This window comes from Artemia sp. Qi Xiang Cuo, chromosome 8 (assembly GCF_049724085.1).
Source record: "Artemia sp. Qi Xiang Cuo chromosome 8, ASM4972408v1, whole genome shotgun sequence".
Taxonomy (NCBI): Eukaryota; Metazoa; Arthropoda; class Branchiopoda; order Anostraca; family Artemiidae; genus Artemia; species Artemia sp. Qi Xiang Cuo.
In genome coordinates this window covers 25,473,443-25,491,224 of record NC_142801.1, presented here as the reverse complement: position 1 = coordinate 25,491,224, position 17,782 = coordinate 25,473,443, and the positions used below count along the sequence as shown (strand labels likewise).

Below are 17,782 nucleotides of genomic sequence, written 5' to 3'. Positions count from 1 at the left end.
AATTTACTCAGCAGCCAGATTTAAAAACTCCCAATGAGAATAATGTCTTAACACCAAATATTCGACTGGCTTCTATTTGAGACCCAACACAAACAGTGGTTTACAACAGTGTTTAAAATAAATAAAGGCTTTCAGCTTAAATTCATATAAGAATGTACTGGTATCAGGCAATTACGGAGACGCAGGACTTCGGGCCAAGTCCCACAGGAAAATCCTGTATTTTCTAGATTTTTTTACTATTTATTATCCAAATTATCAATTATTTTTTGATTACAAAATCCCACCCGCTCGGTTTTTACTAGGATTAAATGATAATTGGAATTGCAGCTACATCTTTTGAATAAAATTAATCAAAGCCATCGGCAAGGAACAAAAAAGGAATATTTTGACTTTTAATTATGGATAATTATGAAATCGAGATTCAAGCTTACTATCACAAAATTTCCTGGAAAAACTACCCCCAACAGAACGGTTGAAATGGAACAGTTGAATGGTTGAAAAATTCCATAAATTACAGAAGAAAGGGTAAAGACTTCAGGGTGAATGAATTTTGAATTTACTACAATTTTTTACTTATTTTTAGGAAGATTTCTCAAAAACTGACAAAACCGTTGAAGATTAGTCAAAAACTAACTGAACTGACAAAACTATTTCGATAATAAAAGCTCCAGTATCTTTCCATTTCTGGGAAAACATCTTCTCTAAAAAGAATACATTTCCAGATATACTGGGCGATAATAAAACTGAAAACAAAAATCAAACAAATCGATGGAGCAACATTTTGTGGAAGGGTGAATTTCCCCAAAAATGTCACAAATAGACTTTTGAATTGACTTCATCCTTTGTAAAAGGTACGAAGAACTAGCAAATGACTAATGCAGAACAGATGCTTCATTCCCAGAAATGAATATGTTTCAAATCTTCTTTTTTATTACAGAATTGACATTCCTTTTTTATTTCATAAAGAGTGGTACGACATCAGAAATAGCTTCACATAATTCCAAGGAAGAGAAAAATACGTTGCAAGCAAAGTTTCGAAGGCCGGAACAATTTTTTGCAACAACAGCTTCTCTAAGTATTTTATCATTAAAATGCAAAGTTAACTTGCATAATGGCAGTGATTGTGAAGTGTTGCTCCCCTCGTATGTAGTTCCAGAAGATACAGTCCCCCAGCAATTTCCCTTTACAAAGGTTACACTTGACACTTTATGAATAATACATAAAATTTTTTCCTTAAGATGGTCTTCCAAACCATCACTTATCACAAGTTTCTTCGAGTTCAACCCTGTTTCTTTCAATTCCAGAGGAGAATGACCATCAGGCAAAAAGTATTTAACATACGAATCACTAATGGGATCATTGGTGATGCATGAAATACGACCATCAACATTTTCCATTATTTTCGATTTAGCTGATGGCCCACGGCCGTGCAAAAGGATGCAGCTGGCCCATCTTAAGTCTCTTTCCCTGGCTCCAATGAAATTCATGTCCTTATCAAATGAAAATGAACCTTCAACCCTTTTTGATATAATCATGGATATCAGGTATGCATATGAAGGCTGATAGCCTGGGTCAACAACATAGCCAAGTTTTTTTAAAGCTTCACAGTAAATTAATTCAATTGCTGCTAAGGCATCTTTATCTTTATTGTTCTCTGTGTTCATTCCAATACAAAATGAAGAGCCCAATCCCGTTCTCTTCTTCTGTTTTTTTATACTAGGTTTTAACTGGTCTCTCGTTAATGGATGATGAATACTAGGATTAAGCGTAACAAGCTTCATTTTCTTTTCCAGAGGATTCTCATCTATCCTTTCCTCATTTTCTTCGAAACAGTAATCCTTTCTATGTTTTCTCGATGCCAAAGCATGTTCCAGTTCTGGCAGTGAAAGTGACTTTCTTGTTTCTGGCAGAGCAGTCGCTACATTGAAAACATAAAAGTTGCCTAGGCGAGTCGTAATTTTGAGGGAGTCAACAAGCCTACGATTGGAGATAGGAAACGAGGCGAGTTGACACAGTAGGTGAGAAACAAATTGTTCCAGTGCTACTTGCTTCCAGTCTGATAAAAATGTATCACAAGTAGGTTTAGGTGTAGACCTGGCATTAAGAGAGTGAAGTAGCTGAAACGGACCGGTGGAATCTATAAATTCTAGTTGCAGAATAGAAGGGTCAGCATTGCGAACGATGAATATATTCGAGTTTTTCATATGGTACTTGTTCCGGTTCACTCGATAACGACGACGGTTATTCCTCATGGTATGATTTAGATTTTGTATTTCTTCATATACCCTAAATATTTCTGCACGAGTGCCGATGGCCTTAAGCATAATCTGAACTTGACCTTCGGTCTCATGTAATGTCACTTCCGCACCTGTTTTTTCTGAAAGTAATTTCGAATGAAATGATAAAGAACCTATCAAAGCCCTGCTTAGACTGAACGGTAGTTTGATGCAGCATGGGATCGTAATGCTTGATTGACTTACAAATGTTTTAATCAGAAAAGAGCAGCTTCTTGAAGAAATCAGTCTGTAGTAGGCATGAAAACTTATCCGGGCAACTTGTTTCATTATATCTGCGTCGATTGTATTACTTGGAATTTCCTGATCCTTCCAAATAATTGTGAAAGATTTGTTTATCTTTGAAAGTTTCTTGAAGAAAGATACAATATACTGTCCAATGATTTCGTAATCCGTACAAGTCATGCGGCTGATTGAATCCACAAGATTATTGTACAACTCTGTTAAAGGTGTTTCCGTTTTTCTCTTTGGAAAACGGATTTCGAGCAACGACATAACTAATCCATAAAAATCTCCTGAAGACATTAGAGCAAAATCCGTTTGAATTCGATTGTCTTTCAAGATACCAGCGATTTTCGCCCACTTAACAAGAAACCAAAATACTGGCAGTATATTTGGTTGCTCAATATATACAGATTGAATTAAGGCAGTTTTTAGCAAACCAACTGAGTTAACTGATAAGTCCACGTTGACAATTCCTTCATTATCCAATACTGAACATTTGATGTGTGGTACCTGAGAATTCGTAACGTCTACGACTGATTCAACTTCATTACTTAAAGATGGGATAACGATTGTACGAAGATAGTGCAATGGTAAAAATTGATTATCATTTGAGTCATTCAAAATCAGTGACAAATCCAAATCAGAGTAAGAATTACATGTAAATATAGTCACTGACCCATATGGCCTAATTTCAATTTGCTTTTTAAATAATTTCGAAGCGTAATCACAAATTACAGCAATGAGCCGGTTTCCAATAAGAATTCGTCGGGCAACAACAGCACTTAAAATTTCAGCAGTTTCTAAGAAATAATTTGTTACTTCCTGACCAATTTCCAAGTAAACTGCGTTTTCGGGAACACGCTGAACATCAGAAGACTTTGATAGTTTAATATTACACAGAATGTCTGAGACAATCCAGGCAAAACTAAGAAAATTCATAGAATTAGGCTGAGAATGACTATACGCTACGTAATACCAAGCGGATGCTTTTGCTTTTTGGTCGTGCTTATCAACGTCTTGGAAAAATTTGGAAGTCATAAGATTTTTCAGCTTATAAAATGAATCTTGGATTAAACTTGACGTGTTCTGTGTGTGCATGAACGAAAGCTTTGAAGAAGTTGAACGTCCCAAAATAATTTCGGATTCATCTTGAAGTCCATATTGATACATTATCTGCTTCATATGCGTAATATAAATTAGATAATCTCTTTCAGCTGCTGGAATAAACTTCTCATAGCCATTAACCATCAGCTCTGGCTCAGCAGAAATTTGGTTTGAAAATGAGATTTCGGTACATAATGATGACGCATCGCGATACAGCTGGCCAAGAACCTTCTTTGAAGGATATGTTAATTTTTCTTTCTTTGCCATAAAATCGGGGTAACCATTAATTTTCACTAAAGCGATAGCCTCTTCTGGTACTCTTGGTGGTATACCTGTTTTCGGAAAATCAACAGCAACAGCTTGCGATTCAGCAAGTTTCATTGCAAGTGGATCACAGGCCCCTTTTTCAAGATTGTCACATAATGCAACATGTAGATGAGCAACTCGTCCAAGCACGTCATTAACAAGAGCTTTTACATAAAAGTGTGAGAGAGCTTCATGCTTGCAAGGGTTAGGGTCTTTTGGCATATCACTAAAGAGTCCTGAATAGTCAAGAGGAGGGAAAAGAGATAATTGAGGTGGAACCAATTTAGAATTCCACACCACCGAAAAAAGGTCTCCGTCCAAGTCTCCGCCACTGCAAGCAGCTGAAAGAGAATACATGCAATTAGGACTGGCAGAAAATATTAACACATTTTTGTAATTTCTAAACTCGGGCTTGTCAACAGCCCTAACTGTGCGCACAGCACCGGGATGAAGACATGGGTTGCGATATATTAACACCTAAAAAAAAAGAAATAGGTTAGGGATGTCAAAAGAGGAAGCACAAGAATCAACTTACATATAAAAGACAATAGCACATTTTTTTTTTAAATATAAACAAATAAGGAAAAAAGACATAATTTCATTTATCTTAAAAGTAATAGAAACTCTACTACTACTACTACTACTACTAACAACTCACCGCAGCACCAAGCCGCCTGAGGCCAACACAGCTACGCACGAATTGAATAGAAACTCGATGTCTATCAAATTTATTTCTGAAACTTAAGCCCTTGCTATTCGCAAAAAAGGGATTTTTCAACTTGCACAGCCATACACATACGTAATGAACCGTCAAACAATCTGAACACGATAAAATGACGTAGGTACGACTACACGCCAGAAACAAACGATTATTCACGCTATACATACATGCCCATATTGAAAACTCTGTTGTCAGGGATGAGTAGAGTAAGGATAGCAAATTATTAAAATTACTGGGTTTTGAGGTTAGAAACATTGGATGATAAGTACTAATTATCTGGAAAAATAGATATTAGTGCTCGTCACACTTTTTATTTCTATGATATGGAGGTGAGTTCTACCTTCTGCCGACTTGAGAATGGGATGTGAGATATTATGAAAAAAAACTCTAGAATTTTTTTCATATACCAATCAAAAGAAAAAAATCTCATAAAATACATAACAATTAGGAGACAAATAATTATTAAGGTACCATACCATCTTCTTTGCTCTCGAAGTCGCAGGGACCCCCTAGACGTTGACTGCTACTTTACTGGGACATTATATTCTCAGAAGGTTGCTGCAAAGTTGCCGTCCTCACTGTATCAGTGAAAACTAATACACATAAAAAGGGATGGTCTGATTTCCCTGAGTTGAAAGAAGCTAAACTGTGCCCTTGTTTTGGCATAGAAAATTGAAAGATTGCGGTCTTGTTCAGATATAGTTTATGGGCTAGTCAAGGTGACGTCGTTTAAATTTCAGGAAATCGTGAAAAAATGGAAAAAAAAAAACGTCAGTTCAAAAATTTTCCCCAGACATTTAAACCCGCAGCTTTTGTCAAAAGACGCTGCAAAACTTATATCTTCTTCATCAATCCAAATAAATCAAATTTGCAGGGCTAAAAGGACACTTATTTTTCATCAAAATTTGCTTGTGACCTATCACTAATTGAGACATTGTCAGATAAAACTGCAGAAACAATTGTTAAAGGTCAATCCCGTAAGAAATTACATGACTACTACCCCTTCGATGATATTTGATTACGCTCATCTTCTTCAATACTAGATAAAGGACCAGGTCCAGACATGAGCACCCATTGACTGAATTTTAGGGGGGGGGGGCTAACCTGGTCTAATCGACACTTCCAGTGCTGTATAATTGAAATCTCAAGACAAAATATAAGAGGCAGCGCAAAAGCGCTGCCTAAGTAAAGAGCGATGTGGTTACAATATATTGTTTTTTTTTTAGACGAGGGCAATTCTTATAGAAAGAAATATCATAGGAACTTCAAAAGAGCTCATGGAGGGCAACCAGCTCCCCCTCCCCCACGTCAATCACTTCCCCAAACACATCCAATCAACATTTTGAGATTTGTTCAGTATGGTTTTAAGGCTCAGAAATTATGAATTTGAGAATGCCGACCCCCCCCCCCCCACGACCCTCAGAGCAAGGGTTGTAAGATATGCCCTGTGAAGATATAAGATTCTTTATAAGGAATTTTTTAAAAAAAATTCATGGCGTGCGTATAAAAGGGGTCGGAATCGCGCCACTCGTACTCTACTAAGCATGAGCACTGTTTCTGTTTTCTGTTCTGTTTTTAAAGTGCTTGTTTCTGTTCTGTTCTTACAAAAAGAGAAACAGAACAGAAACAGATGACCTGTTTTTTTATTTACCTGTTATGTTCTGTTTCTGTTTTTATAATAACTATTTTGTCCTGTTTCTGTTTTTTTTTCTAACTGTTTTTCTTCTATTCTTGATTTTACTTTATTGATTCGAGAATGAGATTAAGAAATTTCGAATTTACAAAATAGTGTTTCAAATCGTGTTTTTCAAATTTTGAAGAAGCCTGGTCACGCCTCATACAGTTTTTGGAATTGGAGCGTTAACATAAAGTGGAAGTAAGTAAAATGATGGCACTCAGTGTGTCTAATGTGCTGCTAGATAGTTTAATCTAGGTAAAATTAGGTCTTAGGAGTCAGATGAGAGTAGGTAGGTGTGTATAAGGGAGAACGGTAAAGGTTCAGTTTTGTTCCACTAAAACAACTGATTTTTTAGTGTATATTATTCAGTTAATTGAGCAGCAAAGCTGCATAGATACTGTCTAGGTGAAGCAGGATTCAAACAAATCACTAATTGGCAGGGCCTCTGTATCCTATATTACGTGGGAAGTAATCTGTGCCTTTAACCAGGAATACTTTAGTTCAACGGTTTTTATGGAATTTATTCCGCTAGATAACAGTGACTTGCTATGTAAACCATACTAGCCTATACATGATAAAAACCGATTATTAATTGTAAATTTTCTTAAATATTTAGTCATGAGAGGAATGTAAATGTATTGAAGTCTTGTCCAATAGAAATGTATGTTTTTGCTGGCACGTTTTATTGCATCAACATTACAACATCTACTTTTTCAAGATGCCAAATGTACTTTTTCTACCATCTCTAAATATAGTCAATGGGAACCCTTTCAGGGAAAAGCCTAGAGTTGAAACATAGCTGATTCTAATAGCCTAACTAGCTGATTCTGGCCTAGCAGGCCAAAGTCTTATAAAATGCTGATACACTTTTCTCATTCTGTAGAATAACACCTCTTCCGGTGAACACGGTAATTTTTTCCATACAGCACAATAAATTAAAAAAAATGCCACTAAGCTGTATATTATTTCTTGTATCTGTCTTTTAAATACCTATTATAGACAAGAAAATTCCCGTAAAAAATTAATATGATATAATATGAATTATTAACACTAAAAGCCCTACTGGGCCATGGTTAATTCACAATATACTTAAAAATAATAAATAAAGATAACCTTATAATACTGTATATTATTATACTGTACTGCAAATTGTCTAAGTTTTTTAGGAAACCGTGGTCAGGAGCTGTCATTTTGCTTTTATTTGCCGACAGGTTTTCTTGGCTTATTGCGCAAACGAAACCGCTCAGGGGGAAATTGGCCCCTTTCCCCCTAATTACGCCACTGAGGTGGAAGAGGTCAGCTATTTGGCTGGGGGGTGCAATTTTCAAAATGTGTAGGCTATTGGAAGGTGCTTCTAGTTTTGTGAAAAATCCTAAAATCAACCTTTGTTTTAAGACAAGCATGATGTCATTTTCTGATGACGACTTGGATGTTCCAAGACATCTCTCAGGGTATCCTACGGAAAAAAGGAAGCAAAGAAAGTATTAGGAGCAACTTCTGAAGAGCGTCTCTAAAGGCTAAGAAAGTCTCTGCCATAACATTTATATATGGAACAGTCTCTGCCATAACATATATATTTATATATTATCTTAAAAGGAAGCAAAAAATTGATATGCACAAAGATAAAGTATAAGCGGCTGGTGCAGAAAATAACAAACCCAAACCAACTAAAAAAATCAATCAAGTCAGGCTGCTTCCCTTGAGAGAGCTCCAGATAGTAAAGCAAGTGACACATAGGGCAATGGATTAGTGAAATCTGGAATAAGAAGAGCAGAGAAACGATGGTTTTTTATTTCCAATCGATCAAAACAAGTTGGTATGCGAATGCTCTGCTGCAAAACCCTGTTTAAGGACAAATTGCCACTTTCTACGTTTGATCACCCAGATATAAAACAATTCATTTAAAAAAAAGACAACAGGGGGCTTGAAAGCACCATTTGGGGGAACCGTCCATCGTCACATAAGTTTTCTTGCCAGAAAAAAAAGAAGTTCAGAAGGCTGCTTTAAGATCTGCCACTCAGATTAGCTTGACTTTTCATTGCTGGTCTGCAAAAGGATCTGGCTTTATAGGTGTCACTGCCTATTACCCCAGGAAGATGAAAAATAAGCAGAGGTTGCAAAATATCTTTCACATTTCAAGAGGCATAAGCATTCTCATACAACTACTAACATCCTTTCAGCAATCCAAGTTGCAATCAGGAAGTTTTCAATGACAGTTAAGATGTTCCACATTGTGACTGATTCTGGGAACAATGTCACCGAAGCCTGTAGGATATGAGCCCTTTCCTGAACTTCATGTTTTGAACATTGTCTTTATTCATCTGTTGCATGCGTTCTTGGATTTTTGTCCACTCGAAGCTTAGCCAATGACATCTCTGAAGAAGATTGCTTGGAATCCTTTGATGAAGTCGAAGATGTCGATCCAACTGTTGAAAATGATTCAGACGGTCTTTCTGATCATTGTTCTGAAAACTCCGGGAATGAAGATTCGCTTGCTGAAGAATCTGAATAAACTGATGCAGTGTCTAAAGAAGAGGACGGTGAAAGTAATGGAGAAAAAGAGTGGGGAGCTGGGAGTCTGTCAAAAAATGAGGTTGCGACACAGGCTATTCGATTCAAAGACACGTTACACTTGATCAAACTTTGATAGTCAAGGTTGTCACTACCCCTTTTTCATTGGGAATGGACCATGAAAACGTGCCTAAATAATAAAAAGCATGCCCACTCGTATTCTTAAAACAAAAGTTTGATGTAATAACACTTTCTATAATGAAGCAAGTGTATGGGTGGGAGAAAGTTTTTTCTGCCGCAAAGCGAAAGAAATTTTCAAAATAAGTTATCAAAAACTGCAAATGTTTTTATATTGCATCCCTTTGAAAACCTATTAAGAGAAGAGAATGCTTAAGGAAAGTATTGTGTAGCAAAGGGTCTAAGTTTCTTTGAAATTCAGAATTTGAGATAATTCATTTTACATATTTACTTAAGAATGAATTCGGTTGAGGGCCTAGAACATTATTTTCTAGCGCAAAGTGCCGTAAAAATATACAAAGTACCCTTAAACCATGAATTTTCCTTTTGATTTGTCTCTCACACAAATTGGCTAGGAAATAATTAATCTTAAAAAGATGTTTTAAGCTGCGAGCCAACGAAAATTTTTGACTTGGTGGTTAGAAGTGTGATTTTCCCGTGCATTTTTCTTCTTTCATACATTGTTTCCGATGGCTTCCAAACAACAGGAGGGGGAAGGGGAAAGCCAAGTCTGGAGGGGGAGACTGTCCCCCGCCAAAGCAACTATGGACTCTGCTTAAACAAGGATGACTTTGAGCTGACGGTGCAGTTTGACGACGAAAATTATTTTATTTTCAAAATGTATCAAATAATTAGTATGCATTTCCGGGAAATTCGAGGAGATTCTGTAATAACATAAAAGCGCATTTTTGGAAAAAGGGAACGGGAAAATGGAATAAAATAACCATAAAAAAGGATGGCGATGTTGTGTGCATAGACAGTTTTTCGCCCCTTTATTGAAAAACTGTTCTTTTTGGCGGAAAATGCTGCAATAGTACTATAATAAACCAAAACTTATCATTTACAAATTTTTTCGTCTTTAAGCTTTAGGTATTCGAAAAACAGCTGTTTAAACAGGTGTTTTTTGAACGAAAACAGCTGTTTTCTGTTTTTACCATAAAACAGAACAGAAACAGGTCTTCTGTTTTTTTGTTGACTTGTTCTGTTTCTTTTCTGTTTCATTCAAGCCCTTTTTATTTTTTTTTCCTGTTTCTTCAGATAAACAGAACAGTGCCAATGCTTCTCCTCTACGCGTTAACCGGGAATCACTCGAATCGTCAATCATTACTAATATTCGAGGGTGTCCAAAGAGGTTTTGGAAGTATGTTAATAGAAACAAGAAAGATTCCTCAACTGATTCGTGCATTTTTGATGACCCAGCTACTAGTGAATTAATAAGTGATGATCAGAAAAAGCCTGATGTGTTTAATCAAGTGTTTTCGTCAGTTTTTGTAAATCCGAATGATGTCCGTGCATGCAATCCACCCCATTTACCGAATTTGTTTCAGCAGACAAAGTGCCCTTCGATGACTCTAATATTTCTTCAGAGCAGGTTTTAAAAATTCTCTGTGGCCTTTCCGTTAATAAGGCTCCAGATACAGATGGTATTTCTAACGCTTTTCTTCAGAAGACAGCCACGTGTTTAGCTGAACCTAAAAAAGCGGTTGTAAAGCCACTCAACAAAGGAGGATCTAAATCCCAATTTGGAAATTATCGGCCAATTTCAAACAGCTCAATTTTTTAGAGAGTTCTTGAGAAGATTATTGTATATTGGATACAGGATTACTTCAACCAAAATAAATTATGGCATCCGTCACAGCATGGCTTTAGAAAAAATAGGTCATGTAATACGCGGTTGCTAGAAGTTGTAAAATATTTCCAAAATATGGCTGATTTCAGTTTGGAGTTTGATTGCTTGTACATTGACTTCAGTAAAGCATTTGACAAAGTTTCAGTTAGTGTGATGCTTGAAAAATTTGAAAAGTATAAGCCAGGCAGTAGAACTTTAACATGGATTACAGATATCTATCTATCTAAGTGAGAGTCCGACTTTGAGTGGTGTGCCACAGGGCAGTTGTTTGGGCCCAGTGTTATGTTGTTTGTTTGTCAAAGATTTGCCTAAAGTATTTCGTCACTCCACTGTCAAACTGTTTGCAGACGATATAAAACTGTATAAGTGTTACCTCCCCGGTAGACGTCACCCTTATTCAAGAGGATCTGAATGCCCTAAATGATTGGTGTAAATTGAACTCCAAGTTTGTAAACCATCAAAAATATTTTGTGCTCCATTACTTTTCGAAAAGCTCGACTTATTATTAATTTCTTGGTGATACACGTGTTTCATCTGCGGAATCAGTAAGAGATCTAGGTATTCACTTTGATAACCAGTTGAAGTTTCACAAGCATGTGTCAATAATTTCGCGAAATCCTAATTACAGTCTGCTTCGGATTAAGAGAGGGTTTCATGAAACAACCTTCACACTTTTATGACAATAGTTCGCCCGGTTGTAGAATATATTTCCTCTGTGTGGTATCCTACATGGAAATGTGACTCGCGGCAAATTGATAAGATCCAACATCGGGCGTCAAAGTTTGTGCCATATTTGAGCCATTTACCATATCAGCGTCGACTGGAGTGTTTGAGACTTCCTTCTCTGGAGTTTTGACGGGATAGGATTGACCTGATTAATACATTCCGTATTATCAAGGGTGTCGATAATGTATGTATAAATTTATTTCCCATCATAAATTTAAAATACAACACTGATGGAGTATAAAGAAAGAAAATGGAAAAAAAAAACAAAAAAATTCTGACAAATACAAACAAAACCAAAACAGAGCAGAACAGACAAGAAAAAAAAAAAAAAAAAAAAAAAAAAAAAAAAAAAAAAAGGGGCAATTATAAAACAATCAATCAAAAAATAAATTTATTTCCCGAACTACACACATGATTTAAACTCGGAGTAAAAAGAAAGGAAAAAAAAAAAAAAAAAAAAAAAAAAAAAAAAAAAAACTTTAGACGGTAACAAATTACATAAAGGCACTAAACAAGGTATTCGTCGGATCCAACGACTTCTCAAATCGCAGTCTCCGTTCCGCGATTGCTTTAAAAGGATCTGTGACCCCATATACAGAAACCAGGCACCGGTTTCTGGCCCAAAGAGGTATGCCAAGGAGGAACTTGGCATACCGAAAAAAACAACGTTCGTAGCGTCTTCTTATCCGAGATAGTTAATATACTCCAAAAGGGTGAAAAAGCAAGCAAAAGGGGCATAGCAAATGCATTGTAAATTTTTGATAATATACTTCTTTTGTATCGAGCTTTACAGGGAACAAGCATACCATATGTCTTACGAAGCTTCGAACCAACAAATTCTAGCAAAAGCGATCGGGTATGCCTCAGATCACTCCCAATCGGAAGTCCAAGGTAACTGATACTTGGCGATAGAGGTATCGGATGACCATCTAGACAAACATTATTCGGGGAGGGCCGGTTACGCGATTTACCAAATGCGACAACCTCACTCTTCTCAGCATTAAACTTCAATCCGATTTTCCTATACTCAATACATAAAATATCAAAATTTTCCTCTATACCCGAGACAGTCCTGCTGAGATTCAATATATAGTCAGCGTAGTTCAGAAGCGACATATCAAGGCCTCGGTAGATAAATGTCGTGCGAACTTTCTTCTGGGCCTCCAGGACACTGTTATTATATAGTGGGGGTGAAGATACACCCCCCTGCCTAATACCTTTCCATACACGTATTACACACTTCGAAATTGCAAAACCATCTCGTGTCGGCACTTTAATAACAGCATACAGTTTGCTGTACATATTCCTGTAAACACGTAAAATTGAGCGATCAAGACCACGATCCTCAGCGCTGATTAAAAGCTGAGGATGAATGCCCGAGTCAAACGCACGCTAAACGTCGTGACCGGCCATAAGAAGAATATCGTCTTTCTCTTCAACATCAACTAAAACATTAGCAATAACTCTTTGTACATGTTCACGACTGTAACCATTTTTAAAACCGAACTGATTTTCTGGTGTCGAACAGACTTCTGTTATCTCATCAATAACTATCAGCTCTAGCAATTTACACATTACCGAGGAAACCGTGATTGGCCGATATGAACTGCATTTACTTTTATCCTTTCCTTTCTTAACCACCGGGGTTACAACACCAGCACAGAACACATCGGGGACTAACCCACAGTTGAATATAGTTTGGAATAGTAGACCCAAGTGGTGCAACAGATTTATACTTCCGTGCACGAGGTGCATACCGCATAACTGATCGATTCCACATGACAATTTCTTTTTCAGTTTTAGAATGCACTGTTTAATTTTTTCCAGACTAACCGTAAAACTGGGACCCGAAACACAATCACCCAGAGTCGCAACAAGCTGCGTAGAGAAATCTTCTTCCAAAACGGTATCTGGGGGTGAAAATTCACTAGTATAATATTTAACCCATTCTTGCTCTGATGGTATCTTTTGATCACTTGACTCGCAATCACCTTTCTTCTTTGAAATGAACTTCCATATTTCATTGGGATTTCCTGACAATCTTTCACTATATCCATCAATCACAGCTCTTTTGTGTTTAGTAAGAATTTTAGAAAACTGACGCTTGGTGTAGAGTCTTACATCATTCACAGCGCCAGAACGGGGTCTACCACAACTATTCCACAAACGGTACCAAAATTTGGAAGACTCGCACGCGTGAGCCAGCTCTGGATTAAGAGACCACTTAGGAACTTCAGACCCCACGCGCACTTTGCGTTTGGGTACAGCAGCTGTTTCGGCACACCGCATCGCATGGGTAAGCTCAGAGCAATATATGTTTAGAAGAATCTGCTTTTCACTGACTGATATTTTAGCGTTCTGCTGTAGTAACTGGACCGGTATCTTGATTTTCGCCAACACGCTATCAAGAACACTAGAATATGCACTAGGGTTGACTTTATTCCATTCAGATTTAAAATACCACGTCCTTTTCCTTGGGTAGCTGATTTCAGGCATAGCAATTTCAAATGAGCAGGTTATAGGGAAATGATCGGATACCGATAAGCCAGTATCGACACGGCTAACACTCAGTGATTTCACACTGTTCGAGCAGACGAAGAAATCCAAAGAGCTTGTTGAGCCTGAATTGTGCACATATGTGAAACAGCAGTCATTTGGTACGGGGTGCATGTCGGCAAGAGCGGGCAACAGGATTTGAGACCTTGCGCTATTACTATCGTTTAAGTCACAGTTGAAATCTCCCACAACAATCACCTGCCCATGCTTATCATGACAGTCCTGAACGGAACGCACCAGTTGGGAGCATGCAACACTGAATCTCTCCTCTGAAGCAATGTCGCGGTAATCGGTTGGGAGATAAACAGAGAATACGTAAGCTTCACCGATTTTTACAGCCACAAAACATTCATTTTGACTAAACAGCTGGACAGCCAGGTGAGAATTAACGAGTATGGCAACGCCACCTGATGGTCTTCCTCGACCCGATGCCACAGCAGGCACCGAAAATACTTGAATATTGTCACTGAACTTCAGAAGAGAAACCGAGGATGTCGACAGGAAGTGCTCCTGCAAACAGAGCACATCGTTGCAACATAGCGCACTTTCGAGAAACGGTAGCTTTTCAATAACATTTCCGTTAATGTTCCACGAGCAAACCTTTAGTTGGGGAGCAATCATTTACTAGCCATGATTTTCATTGCTACTGGGCATTTGATACTAAAGCAAGGATGGTCCGCAGAACTGCATAGTGCGCCTTTCACATCATTATTGCAAGGGTCCTCTTTCGAATTTTTATGACAAGCGGCACAGCGAGAGCACTTGGTATCATTTTTGCACGTTTGAGCTGCATGTCCAAACTGTTGACAGTTATAGCAACGCATGGGCAGGAATTTATACTCCTGAATTCGGTGTTTCTCATAGCCAAAGGTCACAGGGTTTTCCATTGCTTTGAGTAGGTGCATCTTACTGTCGAAAAGCAGCTTGAACGATCGAGTTTTTCGTATCCTTTCTGCTTTAACACAGTTCTGAATCAAACCACATAGATCAATGTCCTCGATATCATCTGGGATATGACGTATAATACCAAAGCATGAAGGCGACTTCAATTTAGCATCCTTAACTGCATTAGCAAGTGTAGTCGCGGCGTCCTTATCGTCAAGGACAATCCGCCACTCTTTCTGAAGAGGTTTCAGGTCCATAATATGAGAACAACAAGCGGCATCCGCGAGGCTCTCAATATAGCCTTTGCGGTCATCCGGCTTTACAAGACCTTTCGCTGGTTGTTTCAAGATAACCGAGTACGTAGGTTTCGGCTGAGAAGTGACACTGGGGACCTGAGGCACAAAGCTAGGCTGAGACTTTAGAGTGGTTATATGTTGTTTAAGGTCTTCAACACTGCTGCAGACTTCGTTCAGTTTCCTGGTGAGAGTAGCAGTAACCTCACCAGGAATTATCGGCACTTCATCCGGTTCATATATGACGAACTTAGGAAGAGCTATTTTCTTTTCGTCACACTGCCGAACAGCTCCGATCAGATCAGTCACAATATCAAGCGCCTTGACACGCTCTGACACACGAGTAGTCTTTCCAGCCAACGGCCAGATAATTTCCTTGGCTTTCAACAGTATATCAGGCTTATAATATTGTGTCGCTTTCGAGATAATATCTACACTTGCGTTTCCCGCCTTATTCGCACGATAAACAAAGTTCAGGACAGGATTATAGATCATTTTTATCTCTCTCGAATCAGTCCCCATTTCCCCCGCGGAATGAAACAGCAGAGCGTCCAAAAATCACAGTCGGTGGGCAGGAATGAATGCTCGGAGCGTACGTCGATCACCGGGAGCAAGGGAAGCGTCGAGACCTGCTCACCTGTTCCCTGCAATTTAAGGCTAATTAACCGGCAGGTACCAATACGGCGCTTCCGGCAGGTTCTCACCCCTCTTCTGCTTGGTCCCAAGCGATCCAATCAGTCCACAGGACTTCACTTATTAAGAAGAAACATACACATATACACACGCCGATTTTGACCTTTTTTCGCGCCCGAAAACCAAACTCACGAACACGAATGGCAACGCTGCGCGGCCAAAAATCACGCAATCAGCGCGTGCGCATCCAATAAACACACCGGATTCCTAAAAAATGGCTCTTCTTAACTGGAAAAAAAGTATTCACTTACTTGGAAAATCACAATTATAAAACTGGTTTCAAAATTATCCCAAAAAAATACCAAAATCCTTTTCAAAACTATTGTTCAAACTTAACTGTTCAAAACTATTCAAACTTAGTCATTACTCATGCACTCGACAAAACTCGTCTAAACTGTATCAGCCACAAGTGCACAAGCAAATAGGTCAATGTAGCTTTATTAACCGTGGAACAACACTTTGGAATAGTTTACCCGATACTATTGTTTCTACACAAACAGAGCAATCATTTAAGAGTGCTTTTGTTGAAACTGAGTTCTATGGAAAACAGTTTCTGTACTATAGTTGTTGCATAATCGTTTTTTACTGATGAATATTTTTTGTTTTGTGTTTTGCAGTGTTGCTGTTTGAGCTGTTATTTTTTGTGTTTTTATGCGACAAGCCTATGGCTTCCTCCTTTATCGAATAAAATTAATAAAAATAGAAAGGGTGGTCGTATAAAGCTCAGAGGGGGCTCATTTAAATGGCAATCAGAAGTCCTACTGGCCTTTTTAACAGTCAAAAGTGATTGGAGGTCATCCCCCCCCCCTATACAACAATCATTTCCCCAAACACATTCAATCATATTTTTTTTAGATAGCCATTTTGTTCAGTGTAGTTGAAAGGTCCAGAAATTATGTCTTTGAAGATGACCTCCCCACATATAGCCCTCAAATTAAAGGTTTTAAGTTACGTCCTGGGGGCATATAAAGTTTTTTTTGAAATGGTGGTCGTATAAACTTCAAAGAGGTTCATTGGATTGGTAATCAAAAGTTATAGTGCTCTTTTTAAGAGTCAGTGATCAGAAGGCAAATAAATAATTTCGGAGAACACACTGCCTTTCCATGACGATAGAATAAAAGTTCAAAATAGGGATAAAATCCTTTTTAATAGACAGTGTAAAGAAATTCACAAAAAATACCAGATATTTCGGTCACTGTATATGTGACCCAAATATCTGGTATTTTTTGTGAATTTCTATACACTGTCTATTAAAAAGGATTTGATCCCTATTTTGAACTTTGATTTTATAGAAGGCAAATATCCCCCCCACACACACACACTCGCCTATTTTCTAGAAACGCATCTGATAGAAATTTTAAGATGGCCACTAGTTGTCGCAGAAACTCCAATTGCAAGGACTAGTGCCTTCTTTAAGTCAAAAGTGATTGGACGGCAACCACCCCCCCCCCCACGCCCATCATTTCCCCAAACACTTCCAGTAAAAATTTCGAGATAGTTATTTTGTTTGACGTAGTTTATTGTGAAGAAACGATGTCTTTGAGGATGAGAACCCCTTCACAGTCCTCAGGGCAAGGGTTGTAAGGCATGCCCCGAGGGAATTTAAAATTTTTATGGAAACGGTGGTCGTATAAACTTCGGAGGGGGTTCAATGGATTAGAAATCGGAAATTGAAAAGCCATTTTTAAGAGTCAAATTTATCAGAGGGCAGCTATACCCCCCCCACGCCATATTTTCCCCCAATCCATCCGATATAATTTTTAAGATAGCCATTTGTTCAAAAAGTTCAAAGATCTCATAACACGGCCTTTGGGGTTGATAAAGCCCCCCAAAGTATGGGGATAAAGGTTTTAAGCTATGTCCCGGGGGGATGCAAGGTTTTTATCAAGAGGTGGTTTGGTGAACTTTAGAGGAGGCTCATTT

The 17,782-nt window shown here is 38.1% G+C and overlaps 1 protein-coding gene across 2 annotated transcripts in view; it reads right to left on the bottom strand.

Annotated features, from left to right (window-relative positions):
- Positions 1-697: 697 nt before the first annotated feature.
- Positions 698-17,782, bottom strand: part of LOC148949273 (uncharacterized) — an 84,382-nt gene continuing 67,297 nt past the window's right edge. For both annotated transcript variants that reach the window (XM_089093315.1, XM_089093313.1), the window contains exon 5: positions 698-4,406. In XM_089093315.1, coding sequence (XP_088949441.1) covers positions 954-4,406 — 3,453 coding nt within the window. In that variant the 3' untranslated portion in view covers positions 698-953. The remainder of the gene's footprint in view (positions 4,407-17,782) is intronic.